Source organism: Python bivittatus, unplaced genomic scaffold (assembly GCF_059951505.1).
Source record: "Python bivittatus isolate LINGU-HERP-01145 unplaced genomic scaffold, Pbiv_v1 ctg000960_np1212, whole genome shotgun sequence".
NCBI lineage: Eukaryota > Metazoa > Chordata > Lepidosauria > Squamata > Pythonidae > Python > Python bivittatus.
In genome coordinates, this window is record NW_028277124.1 from 7,371,127 (window position 1) to 7,389,485 (window position 18,359).

At 37.5% G+C, this 18,359-nt stretch overlaps 1 protein-coding gene across 2 annotated transcripts in view; it reads right to left on the bottom strand.

The window, feature by feature from the left end:
* Positions 1-1,905: 1,905 nt before the first annotated feature.
* The window catches only part of SLC24A3 (solute carrier family 24 member 3), a 199,601-nt gene continuing 183,147 nt past the window's right edge, over positions 1,906-18,359 (bottom strand). For both annotated transcript variants that reach the window (XM_088131436.1, XM_088131435.1), the window contains exon 17: positions 1,906-18,035. In XM_088131436.1, coding sequence (XP_087987562.1) covers positions 17,886-18,035 — 150 coding nt within the window. In that variant the 3' untranslated portion in view covers positions 1,906-17,885. The remainder of the gene's footprint in view (positions 18,036-18,359) is intronic.

Genomic DNA, 18,359 nt, shown 5'->3' on the forward strand with positions numbered 1-18,359 from the left:
GGAGCTTATTTCTGAATAGTTACTGATAAAATTAAATTGTTGGTAGGTGTGAAGATATCTATAGAAAAGTAAATACCTGGGACCCCACAGCGACCTTTAATCCCATCCTCTTTATAAGGGCAGATTGTAACAGGGGGCTTAGGTAGAGATTTCATTATTTCTTTCTCTGGGAAAATGAGCCTGTGATTACTTTGTTTTGCCCACACAAAGTTTGAAAGAAATATATTTTTTAACTACTTTCATACAGGTTTGGGCTTAGGTGAATCACCAAGGAAGGAAACTCCTAATTTCTATATTTTTCTTGCATCTTTATATATGAACTAGAGGGACTGAGAGGAAGGTACTAAAAAGTGTTACTTTACTTAGGAGAAAATAACAAAGGATTCAGATCCATCTATACCTTCCTGGGACTAAATTCCATTCAGTGCAAAAAGGGTTTTATGTTAGAGCTACATAAAAAAAGAAAGCCCATCATTCATAAATATTTACAGAAATGTAATTCAATTATTTAAATGTTTAAGGAATATATGGCTTATTTTGACTGTAAAATTTCTAATTTGAATATTTCAAATCCATTTTAAGAAAGCAAATACTGAATAAAACATTTGTTATTACAAAGGTTTAAGGACTTGTGTCAGATGGGCAGTCCCACAGGTACAAGTTTAGCAGTTATATTACATTGCCGATGTGCATTATTCTTTATTATTATGAAAACAACATGAAATGAATTGTCAGCTTAGTTTTAAAAATCTTACATAATTTACAGAGTTCCTTGCTTTCAGATTTGGTCAGCATGTCATATTGACTGCTTTGATTCTAGAAATCCTGACTCAAGGATCAAACAATATCAGGCAGAAAAAAAAAATCTGGGTTGAAATCATTTGTACATGTACAGAATTTTGAAAACTTTTTTAAAAATGGAAGAAAAAATTTAGGAATTGCATTGAATATTATAAAACAAAACCTGTTCAACTTTTAACTTACCCAGACAAAAGCAGCCTTCCAGGGCCTTGCTAAACATTCTCGTTTTGCTATCTATCTTGGATACAAAAAGTACCTGTTTGGCTTGATGTACAGGCCAGATAGGAACTTTCTAGCCACAGAAGTAAGTAAAGCTTTCCAAATGTTTGAGTCCCTCCATCCATCTTAAGAGTGGATTTCAAGAGGAACTGAGATGTACATTTAAGCCTCTGTCCCAAAGCCCCAGAATCAATACCTCCTGGCTAAACTCCAGCTTTAGAAAAGCACATATATTTGTTGTACTGTAATGGGTTTCAAAGAGTTTAGTGAAAGGAAAGAATCACCACCTATGTAGGCTTGTGTTCAAGATGAAGTCTTTTCATTACTCTTCACCACTTATTGTTCATATACTGTATATACCTGAACCTGAGACCTTCAGGACTCTAGATGAATTCACCAAGAAAAAACCATTCATCCATCTCATCTGCTTGTTAATGGTACATTTCACTTGCCAACTATTTTGAGAATGGAAGAACAGCCCTGCTTCTGGACTCTTGTTATTTGTCCCAAGCTTCCATATATTAGCAGCATTCTGGGAAATGTAATCTAATATACCTGGAGAACACCAGGTTGGGAAAGGCTGGGCTAGATTAATTATCAGTGAGCTATGCATTTTCTTCCACTGAAGCTCTGCATATTTAGATTTTCAGAACAAACACAAGCTCCATTTAAATTAATGTAAGGATTCTGTATGTTGTCTTCAGAGGTCAGTTAGTATATGAAGGCTAAATCTAACAAAGGCTACATTGTCATTTGGCTGAGCACATTGCTGTTTGGACTGCATTAATATTTACCAATACTTGCACATTTGTTGTAGTGTTTAGGATGAAGTTATGCACTCCCAAAAGGAAAGCAAAATGGTTTATTAAGTGTACAATTGACACAGCCGCTGGTTCTTATGTGCAAGTCCCACTCAAAAGAATGAGAAGTATGCAAGAACATGCAATATTGTACAGGCATAACTCACATTAATTCCAATAAATCTTATGCAAGAAATATCTCAGCAGACTATACAGTATAAGCTTAATTCTTTGCCCCTCTTTACACAGAATGAAATTTAAAAATCTTCTAAAAAATTTATTTACAATTACAGTAATGAAGATTATGCAATAGTACAAAAATTCACTACTATTTCATACAATCTCTAGAGCAAAGAAATTGTTTGCATTAGAGATTAAACCATCCTTTTTCAGCAAGTATATTCATACAATCACAGTATGCAAAACATTCATCATTGTGTCTCTTCAGTTTTATTAAAACTCTCCAGGTCCAAACTTCTCCATTCTCTTGAGAGTAATTTGGTTGGTTACATACTATCACAGAATTGGAAGTGTTCTCAGAGATCATCTACTCCAACTTGTAACTGCTCAGTGCAGGATCTGCTAAAGCAATTCAGAAAGTTGGTTATCTACCACTTTATGAGGTAACCTTTCCATTGGTTGACAGCCCTTACCATTAGGAAATTTTTCCTAATATCGATCTGCTTCCCAGTTGATTCTGGTCCAGGGCAACAGAGAACAAGTCCAATTCCTCCTCTACAGTATATGACAACCCTTTACAGCAGGGTTTCCTAGGGTTCTGTAAGAGGTCAGTAGGAATTCCCTGGGAGATCATGATTTATTTAAAAAGTTATTTCAAATTCAGGCAACATACTCTTGCAGTGATGAGCAAAGACCGAACAAAAATCTAGTTACAACTCTTTCTGAGGTCTCTGGTAGTGCGCTGTAGGACTGTGTTTATTTCATTGAATCCATTCTTAATTTTTGACACGAGATAGGGGATACCGGTGATAACAGGTGAACACTATATTGCAGGAAGGGAGGAATACATTGCTGGAAGGGAGGAATATATTGCAGGAAAGGGAGGGAGAAGTGCATTTTTCAAGAAATTAATTGACTCATCCAATTTAATCTGTGACATCAGTCTCCCCCTCCCCACCCCGCATCTTTTCCTTGTGGTTTTTCCTGTAGTTATTTTAATATTAAATAAATTTCATACACATTTATTCAGTCATGTTTGAGGGTTCAGTGTGGTGATTTTTGAAGAAGAGGTGTGTGAGAGAAGAGGATTCTAGAACGGACAATATCGATAAGTTTAATGATGATAATGAAGAATTTAAATCTTCTCAGGCATTTACCTGCATTAATGGGCTCAAAGAAAGTCCATCTTTACAATAAAAGCTATTTATCAATGGGTTTTACATGGATTGGTGATCCAAGCTGTCCTATTCCATTGTGCCTCATCTGTGGAAAACAACTTACAAATGCGGTAATGGCTCCAGCACAATTAAAAAGACACTTAACTACAAATCACAGCCATATGACAAGTAAAAGTTCTGATTATTTTAAATGGCTATTGGAATCACAGAACAAACAGACTAAAGCTTTTGTTAATAAAATGAAAGTCAATAAAAAAGCCCAAGAAGCAAGTTATTTAGTAGCAGAACTTATTACACAACAAAGTAAAAGTCATGTTTTGGGTGAGAAAGTAACCATGTCAGCATATAAAATAATAGTGGGAAAAATGCTAGAACCAGATGCAGTACAAGAAATTGAAAAGGTTTCACTATCAAACAGTACAATAAGTCGGTGTATTGATGACCCATCACATGATGCAGAAGAGGTTTTGTATGATAAATTGAAGAAAAGCAGCTTTTCTATTCAGGTTGATGAATCAACAGATTTCACCAATAAATGTCATGTTATGGCATTTGTAAAATTTGTAAATGATGGTGAAATTCAAGAAAGCTTTTTCTGCTGCAAATAACTACATGTAGCATGCAAAGGCCAAGATATATTTAATGTTTTGTCTTTATATCTGGAAACAAAAAGTCTGTCTTGGAGGAACTGTGTTGGCATCTGTACTGATGGTGCTCCATCAATGGTTGGATCCATGAGAGGTTTTGTATCTCTTGTAAGAAAAGAAAATCCTGATGTTGTCACAACACACTGCTTTGTTCACAGAGAGGTGCTGGTGTCAAAAACTCTTGGAGATGAAATGAAAAAAGTTCTGGATGATGCTACAAAAAATGATTAACTTTATTTAAACAAAGACCAGTTCACTCAAGAATGTTTAAAAAACTGTGAAAACCTGGACAAAGAGCATGTAAGTCTCCTGCTGCACACAGAAAAATATGGTGGCTCAGCAGAGAAAGAGTTCTCAACAGGGTGTTTGAGCTGAAGGCAGAATTGCAGGAGTATTTTTTTGAAAATAGTATTCACATTTTGCTGAGTGCTTTGAAGATGGAGAATGGTTGCAGTAACTAGCATACTTAGTGGACATCTTTCATCACATGAATAAGTCTCTGAAAGGCACTGGAGAAAATGTTTTGACTTCAAGTGACAAGATTCTTGGATTTAAAAGAAAACTGAATGTTTGGAAAAATCATGTTGCAAAAGGAAATATTGAAATGTTTCTACTGCTGCTTGAGAGTAAGGAAGGATACCAGAAAGTCTCAAATCTAATTGAAAACCACCTGGAAGTACTGTAGAACAAAACTGATCAGTACTTTCTCTCCCTTTCAACAAAAATGTATGACTGGGTGAGGATCCTTTCTCTGCATCTTCTGCTCAGCCTGAGAACTTCACTTTGAAGGAAGAGAAAGAACTTTGTGAACTGTAGTCAGATTGTACACTCAAGATGAGATTCACTGATCTGCCTATGGACAAGTTCTGGATTTCTGTGAAAGAAGAGTATCCTGGCATTCATAGGAAGGCACTGAATATTTTGCTGCAGTTTTCAACTTTTTACTTGTGTGTTTACTTTTCTTATTTAACAAGCATCAAAAGCAAAGACAGAAATTGTCTTATTTCAGTTGAAGATGAAATCCTTGTGTGCTTATCTCAAGTTTGTCCCAGAATTAAGTATTTGTGCAGCAAAAAAACAAGCACAGGTTTCACATTAAAGAGGTAAGTTTCATTCTTTATTTTTAGTTTAAGAACACTGTTAATGCATATGCAAGAATACAGGCCTATGCAAGAAACAAATAAAATAATTTTGTAATTTCTGGCCTATATTTGAGCCTGAATGTGCAGGGGTTCGCCGAGGCCTGAAAAATATTTCAGGGGTTCCTCCAGGGTCAAAAGGTTGAGAAAGGCTGCTTTATAGTAAATATCTCGATTGCTATCATACCACCACCTTGTCTACAGGCAAAACATTTGGCCATTCCTTATAGGACTTGGTTTCCAGTCCCCTTACCATCTTGGTAGCCCTCTTCTGACCTGCTCCACTGTTCATGTCATTTTTAGCCTGTGGTGCCCTGAACTTCACATAGTATTCCAAGTGGGGCTTGACAAGGAAGAGCAGACTGGGCCAATTACTTCTTGTAATGTACTGTAGACTTGATGCTCCTGTTAATGTATCCCAAAACGGCATTTTTAGCAGCTGCATCACACTATTGGCTCATGTTCAACTTGTGATGTACTGGAACGCCCAGATCCTTTTCACAGGTACAACTGCTGAGCCAGTTTCCCCAGCAAATACTTGTATATTTTTCTCTTCAAATTCAGTACTTTACATTTCTCCCCAAATTCAGTACTTTACATTTCTCCCTGTTCAATTTTATCCTATTTATTTCAGCTCATTGCCCAAACCTGTCCAGATCTTTTTGAACCTTTTCTTTCTCTTGTAAAGTGTCAGCAACTACCCATACTTTTGTGTTGTCTGCAGATGTGATAATCATCCCCTCAACCCCTTCATCCAATTAATCAATAAAAATGTTGCACAGCATAAAGCCCCAGTCAGAGCCTTATAGCACTGCACTCAGTATTATTCTCCAGAGCCGTTTATGAGTACATTCCGACTGTGATCATTCAGCCAGTTTTGAATCATTCAAACAGTTTATCATCTAGTTAATATTTTACTATTTTGTTAATGAGGAAATCACAAAAGTCTTGAGATCAAGGTACATTATGTCCATGGCATTCCTCTGTCTACTAAGCTCTGTCAGAAAGGGAGATAAGTTAGGGTGCCATCCTAGCCCTTGTTAATCATTGCAGTGCTATCCAAGTGTTCATGAAGATGCTTTAATAATCTCTTCCAGAACTTTTGTCCAGTATAATTATTAAAGAGACAAGCCTGTAATTTCTTGTAAATTTTCCCCTTTTTTAAAGGTAGTCACACCCACTGTTCTGGGACTTTGCTGGTTCTCCAAGAGTTAAATATTAGTAGTTCTGCAATCACTTCATATTTCTTTTTATTTCTGAGATACCCAAAAAGCATTTTACTTTCTGACAAATGAAATTATCATCGAGAGAGGAAAGGAATTTGCTGGACCTCTGACTCCTTGCACTGTTAGGTGTCAGGGTAGCTGAAATCTCCCATTGTCACATGATTCTCACTGTGTTCCTCCATTGAATAAAGGGGTTAGAATACATGGAATTAGTACATAAAGGGGGAAGATGGGGCTTACTTCTTAATTTTCCCAGTAGTTAGACAGTCCAGCACATGAATATTTTCTGCTTGTGCCAGAGGTGAGAAATTTCTGCTCCACTTTTGCCAGCTGTTAGGCATTCAATGTCAAGTTTAGAGAACAAAGAGCCTTCCTAAGCCTACAGCTTGTTTCTATTTGTAGTTTACAAATAGAACTTACACTACAACTGCAGTGTAAGTTGGAAAGTGATGATACAATAGTTTGTGTGTACAGGGAAAGGGAAGAGATGTTCATCTGTGCCAAAGAAAGCAGGCTTCCTCCACGTTTATGGTCCAGAAATATCCAATATTCCTGCCATTGTATGAAATGCAGTACAGTTCTTAAGTGCAGCTTGTAAAAGCGTCATCTTATTTTATTTTAGTGATAAATTAAAAATACATAGAAAAATAATTGGCCCCAAAACATGAGTTGGTTTCATGTATTTTTCTATCTTTATTGAAACACCAAGGATCACAGGAAAAGGCTGTAGGTTTAGAGACAGGTGACCATTTGGTGCCTTGTATAAACATATGCATGCACACACAAATGTACTAGCAAAACCTGAGCCATTATTACCTTGTGCTGCTTATAAAAAAGAACAAAGGTACAATCAGTGTGCACCATGGAGAGATGTGCCACTTATAGGCTAAATGTATATATACACATTATTTAAAGCAGTGTTTCTCAACTTTAGCAACTTTAAGATGAGTGGATTTCAACTCCCAGAATTCTGGAAGTTGAAGTCCACTCATCTTAAAGTTGCCAAGGTTGAGAAACTCTGATTAAAGTATGAGAGTAAATATGGCAATTTAATAGATTTAGACCAGCTCAAAAATTGATAATAGGCATAGCCCACCTAAAAGTCATTGCTTTAATTCCTTGCACACTGCTCATTTATATCAGTGAAATTTGTGCAGAAGAACCTCTGGGCAGATTACACCCCTCATGTTTAAACTCTTTCAGTTTCAGTTTTGTTATAGAAAAGCACAAAAGCAGATGGCTCATTTGGAGTGGTGTTCTCATACAGAATAAAAGTATATTAGTCAAATTTCATTTTCAGTTTCTATATCCTTCTGGAATAAAGATTGCTTCCCTGATACAAAATCTATATTTTCAATGAAAAATAAATACAATAAATATATGGATAATTGTATAAGCACCAGCACAAAAATTAAACCTTATACTGTATTCAAAGAAAGGGCTTAGGTTCAGTAATACTACTAATGAGAAAATACTATAAAAGTTACAAAGGTAAGCTATACCCAATTAGATCTGATACATTATACACATGACTGGGCTGATAGATTACCAGTTTACTGCCTGATAAAAATATGAAAAACTAGCCATTGCCATTTTTTTAGGCTTTTAAATTGCTGACAGCAATTATTAGCTCAGCAGCAGCCAAAACTAATTTCTTTTTTATTCAAATGGCAGCCAGCTACCATGGGGTGAGAATACAAAGTTTCAAGGTACAAACCTGAATATAAATCTATGTTTCTTAATTTTAAAAAAATAAGGACAAAATGTGTCCAACCACTTATATGCACAACTGATTTGCTTTAAATATTGTTTAGTAGAGGATGTCCAGTCTTCAAGAATATTTAAATATTCATAAAAACTGCAGCCATCCAGCTGGGTTAGTCAGTAGTCGGGGGTACTATGACTTATTTCAAAAAGGTGGGAATAGCATACCTCATTTCATATGGCAAACTGGATGTAAATTATATAGACAAGATTAATTTATATATACTGAGTGCAAACTCCACTTTGGAAATATCACTTTCTTCTTTGGAAACTTAATGTTATGAAAATACAGAACAGAATTACTTTTTTCTACCAACAACTCAGTCTATGATCTCTTAGTAGAATGACAGAAACAAATAGATTAATTCCATTTGCTCTACATATTTTCGTACAATCTAAAGCTACACCCTAAACATGCACTTTCAGTGTGAGACAATACATTTGAAGATACAAAGAAAGGTCAATAGAAGAAAACAGGATACAAGCAAAGTACCAAAATCTTAAGAACATCTGTGGAAAGACATTACAGTTACTATAGTTTTGATTATGTACAAATAAGGAAGTACAATATTCAGGAGCAGGGAGAGGAAAGAAAGAGGCATCATCTTTTGTCCACTGGGGTGCCTTCCTCCTCAATTTTTCCAAGGGATAAATCACAGCCAGCTCTTCTCTATTTCCCTAATGGTCCTTCAGCTGACCTCCGTCTTTAAACCCAGTGAATAAATAAACCCAGTGGATGTGCTATGGAGATATGAGGATGTGAACACAGCACCTGCTTATAACTCTTTAAAGCAGCTAATTTTTTTCCCCCTGGCAGCTACATAATCTTGGGAAAAATATAACTGGTTTAAAGAGTTGCAGCCCCATTTGTGTTCATGGGCATGGAAGAATATCTTTAGAATTGAACCCGAAGTGCTGTACAGCTCTAGTAAATGATGCCAATGCGCTATTGACTGCATTCATCTATAGTAGAAAGCAGACTAGGCAAATCCAATTCAATTGGACATAGGTCTTATCTAAAAAGACAATGACATGAAATAAGAATGAAGGGTAGAATGGGCCAAGCTCTCCAAGGAAGGAAGGAAGAAAACAATCACAGCAAATGATTAGATGGGGATATAATGTTCTAGAAGAAATAGGGGTTTTTTTTCCTCCTCTGAGAGAACTTGGAATTTGAAAGACATTCAAAAATTGCACCTCATACCTTCTATCTTAAATGGTTTCAACTTTGATCCACCTCAAGGTTTGATAGTTTTTTTTTTCCTTAACTATACTCCTATGAAATCATCTGGAATTTGGTTTTTTATTTAATATTCAATCCAAAACAATTATACAAATGTCTCACTTCTGTAATGGGGGAAGCTTTATGAACGTATATCTGTATATACATATATATAAGAGATATATATGTTAGAGGTCTGTAATTTGTGAAGGAAGTTTGACTGGCCAAGTACAAGATACAATTATTGCTCAATATCACTCTGTTATTTGATAAATAAATATTTTCTAAGACCCACAGTATTTCAGAGAAAGGAAAGAAGTTTTAATCTCTTTGATGTGTGATTGTAGGGCTTTAATTCCAACAGAATTGCCTGAAATGGAAGCATATCAATATACTAAAATAGTTTAGTTCACATTTCCTTTTAGTATGTGTCAATGATGAATTAAAAAAAGATCCTTGAGAAATTGTCTCTAATTCTGCTCTAATTCCTGAGATTGTTTAAGCGTTCACCTTTGGTGATTGCTTTTATATGAAAGATGTATGCCTATTTCTCGTGTTACTGTAAAAAAAAAAAAAAAAAACAGACATGAGTTTCCTTGAAGGGTCACATACCTATGCTTGGGAACAGTGTCTTGAAGTATATATGTCTTCCCCAATAAAGGTATGCACAATTCTTACCCTCTTTGTAGAGAAATAATTTATTTTATTTCTGGTCAGCAATGGATCCTAAGAACCTGTGGAAGACTGCTATTTTTATCTTCATTTTTTTTGTTCTACCTCACAGTTACACAATTTTGGGTCCCTGCTGTTTCTCCCTTTCTCTTAACTTTAAAAGTATTACCCACTTGGCTCATTCCAGAGATTATGCCTGACAAAATAATAAAGATATATGACCTAGAGCTGTGTTTTTCAATCTCAGCAACTTTAAGATGTGTAGACCAACTCCCCAAATTCCCTAGCCAGCATGGGTTCTACCCACTTAATCATATTATGTAGCAAAGTGTTTCTGAAAATGAGGGGAGCTCCGTAAGTAATTTGTGATGTTGCATAGGTAAGTTAACAATGGGGGAAAATACCTTAAGAATTCCACTAGGCTAGTTCAAGCATCTTGCTTAAGACCAAACTGAATGACAAGACGGCACTTTTATTGCCTGTGTAGTTATCTCATTAAAATATAAACAGAAAAAGGGGTATTTAGAGAGAAGAATGATATGTTTTCCTGCCTAGTCTTCCTCTAGTATCCCAGCCCTCTTCTGATATCAGGCTGGAAAAAAAAGATATATGATCGGTAAGCATGAGAGACAGTGAGTTCCACTTATCTATATGCATGAATTGGGCAGACATATAAATACACCAGGTTTCACTCACACTGATAGGAATGACAGTGATCAAAACAGGGAAGAGGTACAGCCTAGAGTCAAGCTTTCATCCCCCTAAATAGAAAAAGTGTCAGGAAACCAACAATACTTTTGTTGCCCTAAACTGCCTATATATTCCACATATCATTTGAAAGTAGCTGGGATTCTAATGTTGTAACATTAACCTTCCTTCTAAGAAATACTATTAGTCAGAGCTCTTAGATTCTTCTTTGGATTAACTGTTTTCAGTCGAGACTTCAAGGAGGGAAATCTGACAATGGTATGGGATTGTCTCTTTTCCTCCTTCGGCTTCTCTCTATTTTTTAAATAAATCAGTCTAATCTTTTTTTAAAAAAAAACAACTCACCAATTCAGCAGTCTTCCCAAGCCAGACCCTCTATTTTTCCTGTGGGATGGATGTAGTCATTTCTCATCTTGTAGAACTCTAGCTACAGTGTGTAATCCCAACCTGACATTCCAAAAGTTTGTTCCTTACTCATCTAAGGGCAACCACATATAACTGAAACAGATGACATAAATGCAACAGAGAGGCTTTATACCTCTTCCTTCTCCTCACCTAAGGCTAGGGGCCACAGAATTTCTTTTTATCCACCAATTAACATAAAACATCAAATGAGTTAACTATTATAGCATGGTCTTTAGTTATGTGTAATTATGATCCAAAAGGGGAAAAAACATTTGAAACTGCTTGTTATCAGTTCCTTAAGGATTGTCCTCAAATCTGGCTTCAGGATGTGACATTTCTGGGCTGCTGTCAAGCCAATGGTGCTGATAGGATTAAATGAATTGTGGGCAAGTTGTTTGGGCCTCATAAACACAGGTGAGCACTCTACTCTTAAATTTATCTCCCACTCCTAAATTCTGACTAGCATAATAGCACTAAGTTTAATTTTAACTTACTTAGAGATCACTCATTGAATTCATCATTAACTCCAGGATGCAACTTATCTGGCCCTATTGCAATTGGGCTGGGAAATGGGACAGAGACCAATTATTTTGGTGAATGACAAAGCTGGGATCCCCCCTGGATGTGTGGACCTACTAGTTCTCTTAGAGATCTCAGCAGCCTTTGATACCATCAACTATAACATCTTTGAACAAAAAGAAGAAGAGGGCAGGTACTGAAAAACAGATCAAGGGGGATAATATCTCAAGTGCCAGTAGGCAGGTTTTATTGAATCCAGCGTGTTCTGGAAAAATTCTTTTATCAAGGCTATACAAAACAAAGCAGCTGATACTATTCTTGTAAAACATCAATGCCTAAAATGAGATAAGATCAACTTTCAACATACAATATATAGTTTAAACCTTCAGCAAAAAGAAACACATTTTAAAATAAGTATGTTATGATTCTACTTATTTTATGTATAAAAAATGAAAATAAACATGTCACTTAACTTGGAGCAACCAAAGCTACCATTCACAAAATTGAATCATTTCCACTTTTATGATGGAGAAGCCTGAACTAATTAAATCTATGTTTTAAACAATAACTTCTTGTCCCATCTTTTATTGCTTATTTTTTAAATATTACATTCTCATATAAAATAAATTCACATCAACTCCAATATGTCCCTCAAAAATGCCTTAATATTTTTATTGTTCCTAATTATTAAGAATAAAGCCAGAGAAGGAAGTACTATGGGCTAAAACATTTTTATTACAAGTTGCTAGCAAACTTACATAGGGAAAAAACAGCTGTTTTTACTTCTTTGGGGGGACAGTTTAAAGGGAAACTAACTCAACCTTTTCTTCTATGGAAGTTAGTACTAAATCAAAAGCTGAATTTTCTACTTGCAAGGAAGACAGGGGGAGCTGCTCCCATTATTTTTAGTATATCTTGCCTGAGAAGATAGTACCATTAACTTTAAGATTTGAGTATGGGATGTTATCCTGTAGTATATGAGTGATGTGTGTATGTGTGTATCTTAAACTGGAACCTCTAGCAGTAAGGTTTCAGGGCCTTATTAGCTATCCTACTATAGTATTCAGTTTCCATCACTATTCTAGTAGACTGAGCGAATGGCCAGAACACTTAATCAAGCAATCCCATATCCTAGGGAAATTGTGCCAATTGCTCTGAAAATCTAACACCTGAGCTTACTCATCATTCCAAGCAATATTCCCTTGAAGTCTAAGTACAGCATATGTATGTGGGGGATATGTGCAACCATCTCTCATGAGACACAGGGTCATGCTGCATAGCCGTTTTTACTGAGTACTTGCCTCTTCCCTATGAGACACTCATTCAGCAGTATCATGGAGGGAGCTTCTTGGCCAACCAAGAGCTCACAACCACCTTTTCCCTTGCAGTCAAGAACTATCTACTCTGTATTAAAAACCTTGCTACAGATAGTCCTCACTTAGCAACCACTTATTCAGCGACCATTCAAAGTTATGGTGCTGAACGAGATTTATGGACGGTCCTCAAAGTTGCAGCCATTGCAGTGTCTCTGTGGTCATGTGATCACAATTCGAACGCTTGACAATCAGCTTGCAATTACGATGGTCGCAGTATCCTGTGGTCACGTGATCACCATTTGTGACCTTTATTGCCAGCTTCTGACAAGCAAAGCCAATGGGGAAGCTAACAGAAAGTTGCAAGTTGCAGTGACACGATGTCACGTTTAATGACCATGCATGATTTACTTAACTGCTGCTGTAAGTCAGTGCAGTCATGTGATTTTCTGCTTTATGACAGTGTTGCTTAGCAATGGAGTTCCCAGTCCCAATTACAGTCATTAACTGAGGACTACCTGTATTTGCTTCCCCCTCCTATTTTATATCTCCCTAATTCTGCCTATATCCAACTGAAGTCAGACTGCAATGCATTTCAGCCTATACTGTTTCTCCGGGACAATAATATGGGCCAGTTTATGACATGGTAAATGAAACAAAACTGTTCACAGCTTCGTTGGGAAGATTCTTTCATGAAGTTTAACTTTAAAATAAAGGAGCTGGGATCTGCCACACTGGGACATGTGGCTGAGAGAAAGTCAGGGAGTGAAGGGAAAGTGCTGAAAAGATCAAGGGTAGGCAGCCATGGACATATGCTGTGTTGGGACATCAGTGCAATGACCGGAAAGAGGAAGAGTGCTGAGATGAGACAGTATATCATGTCAGTGCATTGGCAGTGGCAGCTGAGGAGTGGGAGGCTAATGAAGGCATGGAGAAGATGGGGAGAAGGTGGGCTAGTGGGATATGCCATGCTGGGAGCTGCTGAGAGGAGAGGGTAGGAAATATCCACCAGCCTTCCTCTACTTGTTAAAATTAGGATCAACTCTCAGTTTAACATTTGGCTTTAAATGTTAATCTGTTCCCCAGTTAGTCTGTTACTGTTGAATGGATAGTTGTAAAGCTGAACCTGTGTTCCATTAATACAATGATACAAATTTAGCCTGGTATTATTCACCTTCCATAAAGAGAGTGATGCAAAGTGAAGAATTTTACACTAGCGACACATGTCACTGTGAAATTTTTAGCAGCCACACTCCCCACCACCCTATATTATGTTTTACCTTCAAAGTATTGCTATATATGTACTGGGGACATGGTGACATTTCAGGCTCTCCTTTCATTCTATTTTGTTTTGAAAAGACACTGTGTTTTGAGGAGGTGGGGAGTTACAGAAAATTCCAAGGGGATCATTTAGAGTTGGTCAAGACTGAAGCAGTATAAAAGTCTCACCAATAAATTGTGTTGTGTTGACAATGGGAACAACCCACCCTCATCGTATGGATGATGTGAAATGGATTTCTGTATACAATCTATTATGCAACCAAGAGGAAGAAATAATCATGAATGTTTTAAAAATACAGTGGTACCTTGGGTTACGAATGCCTCTGCTTACGAACTTTTCGGGTTGCGACCAACTCCGGCTGCAAAAATTTACCTCGGTTTGCGAACTCCGCCTCGGGGTATGAACTGGATCTGCGGCCATTTTCCGCTGTGACACGTGGTCCGCGGCCATTTTCTGCCCATGCCACGTGGTCCGCGGCCATTTTTCCGCCCGTGCCACGTGGTCCGCGGCCATTTTCTGCCCATGCCACGTGGTCCGCGGCCATTTTTCCGCCCGTACCACGTGGTCCGCGGCCATTTTCCGCCCGTGCCACGTGGTCCGCGGCCATTTTTCCGCCCGTGCCACGTGGTCCGCGGCCATTTTCCGCCCGTGCCACGTGGTCCGCGGCCATTTTTCTGCCCGTGCCATGTGGTCCGCGGTAGTTTTTCTGGCCTGCTGCGTGGTCCGTGGCCATTTTTCCGCCCTGCCGCGTGGTCCGCGGCTGTTTTTCCGCCCTTGACATGTGGTCCGCGGACGCTGGAACGGATTAACGGTAATTACATTGAACCTTATGGGAAAATTTGCTTTGGGTTGCGAACAAATCGGGTTGCGACCAGAGTCACGGAATGGATTAAATTTGTAACCCGAGGTACCACTGTATATTTTTTTTCTGGATACTAAAATGGCTTGATCAAAGGAAATGTGTTGAGTGACCATAACTAATCATTTAATTAAAAACAGAATGAAGAAGGCATGGCAGATGTTAAAAGCAATGTGTTACAAGAATCCTAAGATTTCATAGGAGCATATTAAGCAATCCTTAATGAAAAAATCAGTAACAGTGGACAAACATCTCTGAAAAGACAGTGATTGCCACTATTTATTTCTCTCTGCATTTCACACCTATGCAAGGGTGTATTGTCAATTTAAAGTTTAAAAACGTGCTAGATCCCCATATGGACCAATTATTTGCCCTAAGTTAAAACTCAGAATTTCTCTGCAGTGTACAAAAACACCATGACAAGACTTTTTCTTTACCCTTGACAACATTTTTAGAAGTGGTTTGTCATTACCCTCTTCCTAGGGCTGAGAAACAGTGAATGGCCCAAGGTCACCAGCTGGCTTCTGTGCCTGAGGAAGGATCAGAACCTACTGCCTCCTGGCTTCTAGTCCCATCCTTTAACCACTACACTGAACTGGCTCTTTCCATGATAGATGTTCAATGGTTAATTAGCAAAAGATAGAAAATCTGGAAAGCAGTTATAGACCCTCGAAATACATTAGAATATTAAATTAGTGTAAGAACGTAAGAGCTCTGACAATGTTATTGCATCTGTCTGACACGGAATTGAAAATCCTAAAAATGAGCACAAGGGAGGAAATGGCAAGTGATGTTTATTTGCGTGAGAGAGAGAGAGGTGGAGAAAGAGCAAACCTTTCTCTGTTAAACTGTAAGTATGTATTAATACATTTATTCTATCTGGGTTGCTATAAACTAGCCATGTATGTGGATGACTCAGGATCGAAGGAAAACTCAGCTGTGGAAGCCATAAGAGAAACCAAGGTGCTATGATGGAGACTGCAATCAGAACTATTTCATACTATCGATCCCAAAAAGAAACTCATTTGAAATAAGGAAGTGCTAAATAAATAAATAAGAAAGTGCACCAATGTATAATTGGTGGGTAGAATGATTAACTCTGAAATGTTAATGCCAGGCATCGGCTTGTTGTTTTTCTGTTAAGAATGACTTGTGTGGATTATATAGATTAAATCTATCTTGTACATTTGCCTAGCAAAAGATCTTGTCTTATAAAAACAGAATAAAACAAAGCACACACATACATACCAAGTAAAACAAAAAAGGACAGCCCAGGCCTAAATGTCACTGGGACAGTCAGGAATGCAGCTGTTATCACTGAAAATGTAATGGTGATGGATGTGGTCTACATGGAAGCCGAGGTGTCTTCAGGATTTCCAGGGTGAACAGAGTAAATCACATTAAGGACAGCAGAGTCAACAGAACACTGAACAGGGACTTTTTCATAGCCTTCTCAGCTTCTCAAAATCTAATCCTCTCTGTCCAAGGTTCAAGAAAACTAAAAATAAGTGCTATGCAATTTTGTGGTAAATAGCAGGAACAATCCACCAACAAAGATTCTTAAAATAGGGCTTGCATAAGCAAACCTCCCAGTGGGATAAGAAAGGAAAAACAAATAATATGCCCACCCAGGTCCAGTGTATCCTTCGCAGAATGGCAAATGATAACATCAGCAATAATATATGTGCAAAATATGCTTTTTACAAACCAGTGTCTACAACTAATTATTTTAAAACATGTGCCATGTGCTTATGTTCCCTTCTCAACTAATAATGTCCCTTTATACCCAATTCCTCTTCTTCAATCTCCATACATTGATAGATGGTCTGATGATCCAAAAATCTGAGTTTCATCTTGGATCAGAACAATTTTGGCTCAGACCTTAACACAGTCCTGAAGCTGATATGTGCAGGGACACCTACTTTCTCAGCTGCAGTTCACTATTTTTTAAGACATGGGACTTACCTTAAGGAACTGTTGCCAGGATAAAGAGGAAAAGGAGGGTCATAAAGTACTTTTCAATCTAAAAGTGCTAAGGAAATATTCTCAATAAATATTGAGAACCCATAACAGATTAGTCCAGGCATTACATTTTAAATTAAAAGGAAAAAAAAAAAGTTAAATCTCCTTTGAGTCACGTTTGGCTCCTGGTGGCTTCATGGATACATCCATGTAGTTTTCTTGGCAATAATCAAGTTAAAAACCAGGACTCCATCCCATGAGCCCTCCAGGGCTGGTAGGCCTAAAACTATTGCTTGGAAATATTCTAAACAATCTAGTGATCACATTCTGCTGTTAAGAATAAAATGGCAGCAAGGTTCAACTCTACAGTCTGAATTCAGTTAAGATTCCTCCCAAATCTCTTTCAGGGATACATTACTTCCCATAAGGAAGTCATTGTGTACTTCTTCTGAAAATGTACAAGTTCATTCTTGTTAATAAGTACCTGGAATTCAGCTCTCACAGCGCTGTTTGTAACACTGGAATCATCCAATGAAACGCAGTATTCTGCAGAGTAAATAAGCTGCAAGGAAGCTTTTTTAGGAAAAAAGAATTAAATAACTTCCGTTCATTTTTCTCACAAAGCAGTCGATGCAATGTACCCTCTTCTTTGTATCTTAGCTATAATCTCGATTCATAAATTAGTCTTCCATCAAATAAGTTAAAAAAAAACTGCAATAGTTCAGTTTCTCTGGCTCAGGGCCAGGTAAAAGTTAGATGGCCCATCAGAGTTTCTGAATTTGTAAATCTTCACATCAGTATAGGTGGTTTCCAGATAAGTGTCTGTATGTGTGAAAAGATGGCTTAGAAAGAGACTAAGCCAAGACAAGGAGAGGACCCAATGAACTTCACAGCCTTCATGGGGGACCTCATACTGCTTGGAAATGCCAACTATTTTCATATTGCACTGGTACAGAAGGCAGTTGCCTCTCAGCAGTCCGTCCATAGGATCAGTGATCTCTGCACATAGGCAAATTTACAAAAGTGAAGACATTAAATTCTGTCATGATGGAGAAACACAAGAAGATTCCATAGAGGGAAAGGCACACAAACCCCAGCTTCTTATCCAACTTCCACTTGTTCAAATGAACTCCAAACACCTAGAAATAGAGAGGAAGCCATTACTACTATATAAATCTAGAGCTGGCTCTCCTATATCCTTGAGCCAATGTGAATAATCTTCTCTCCATTAACCTCTCTTATAAATCTCTCAGCAGTACTTTCTCATCCAATAAAAACAGTTTGGCCCAAGTTCCTTGACAAAGAGATGCTCATATGGAAAATCCAACAGATTTATAATATTGCATGTAACTGATTTTTAAAAATGTTCAGTTTTATCCTTGGTACAATCTGATAAGATCCAATTTTCAGGTCTAAATGCTCCCCCTCATTCCATCTAAACATGTAAACTGGTACTGACAGTT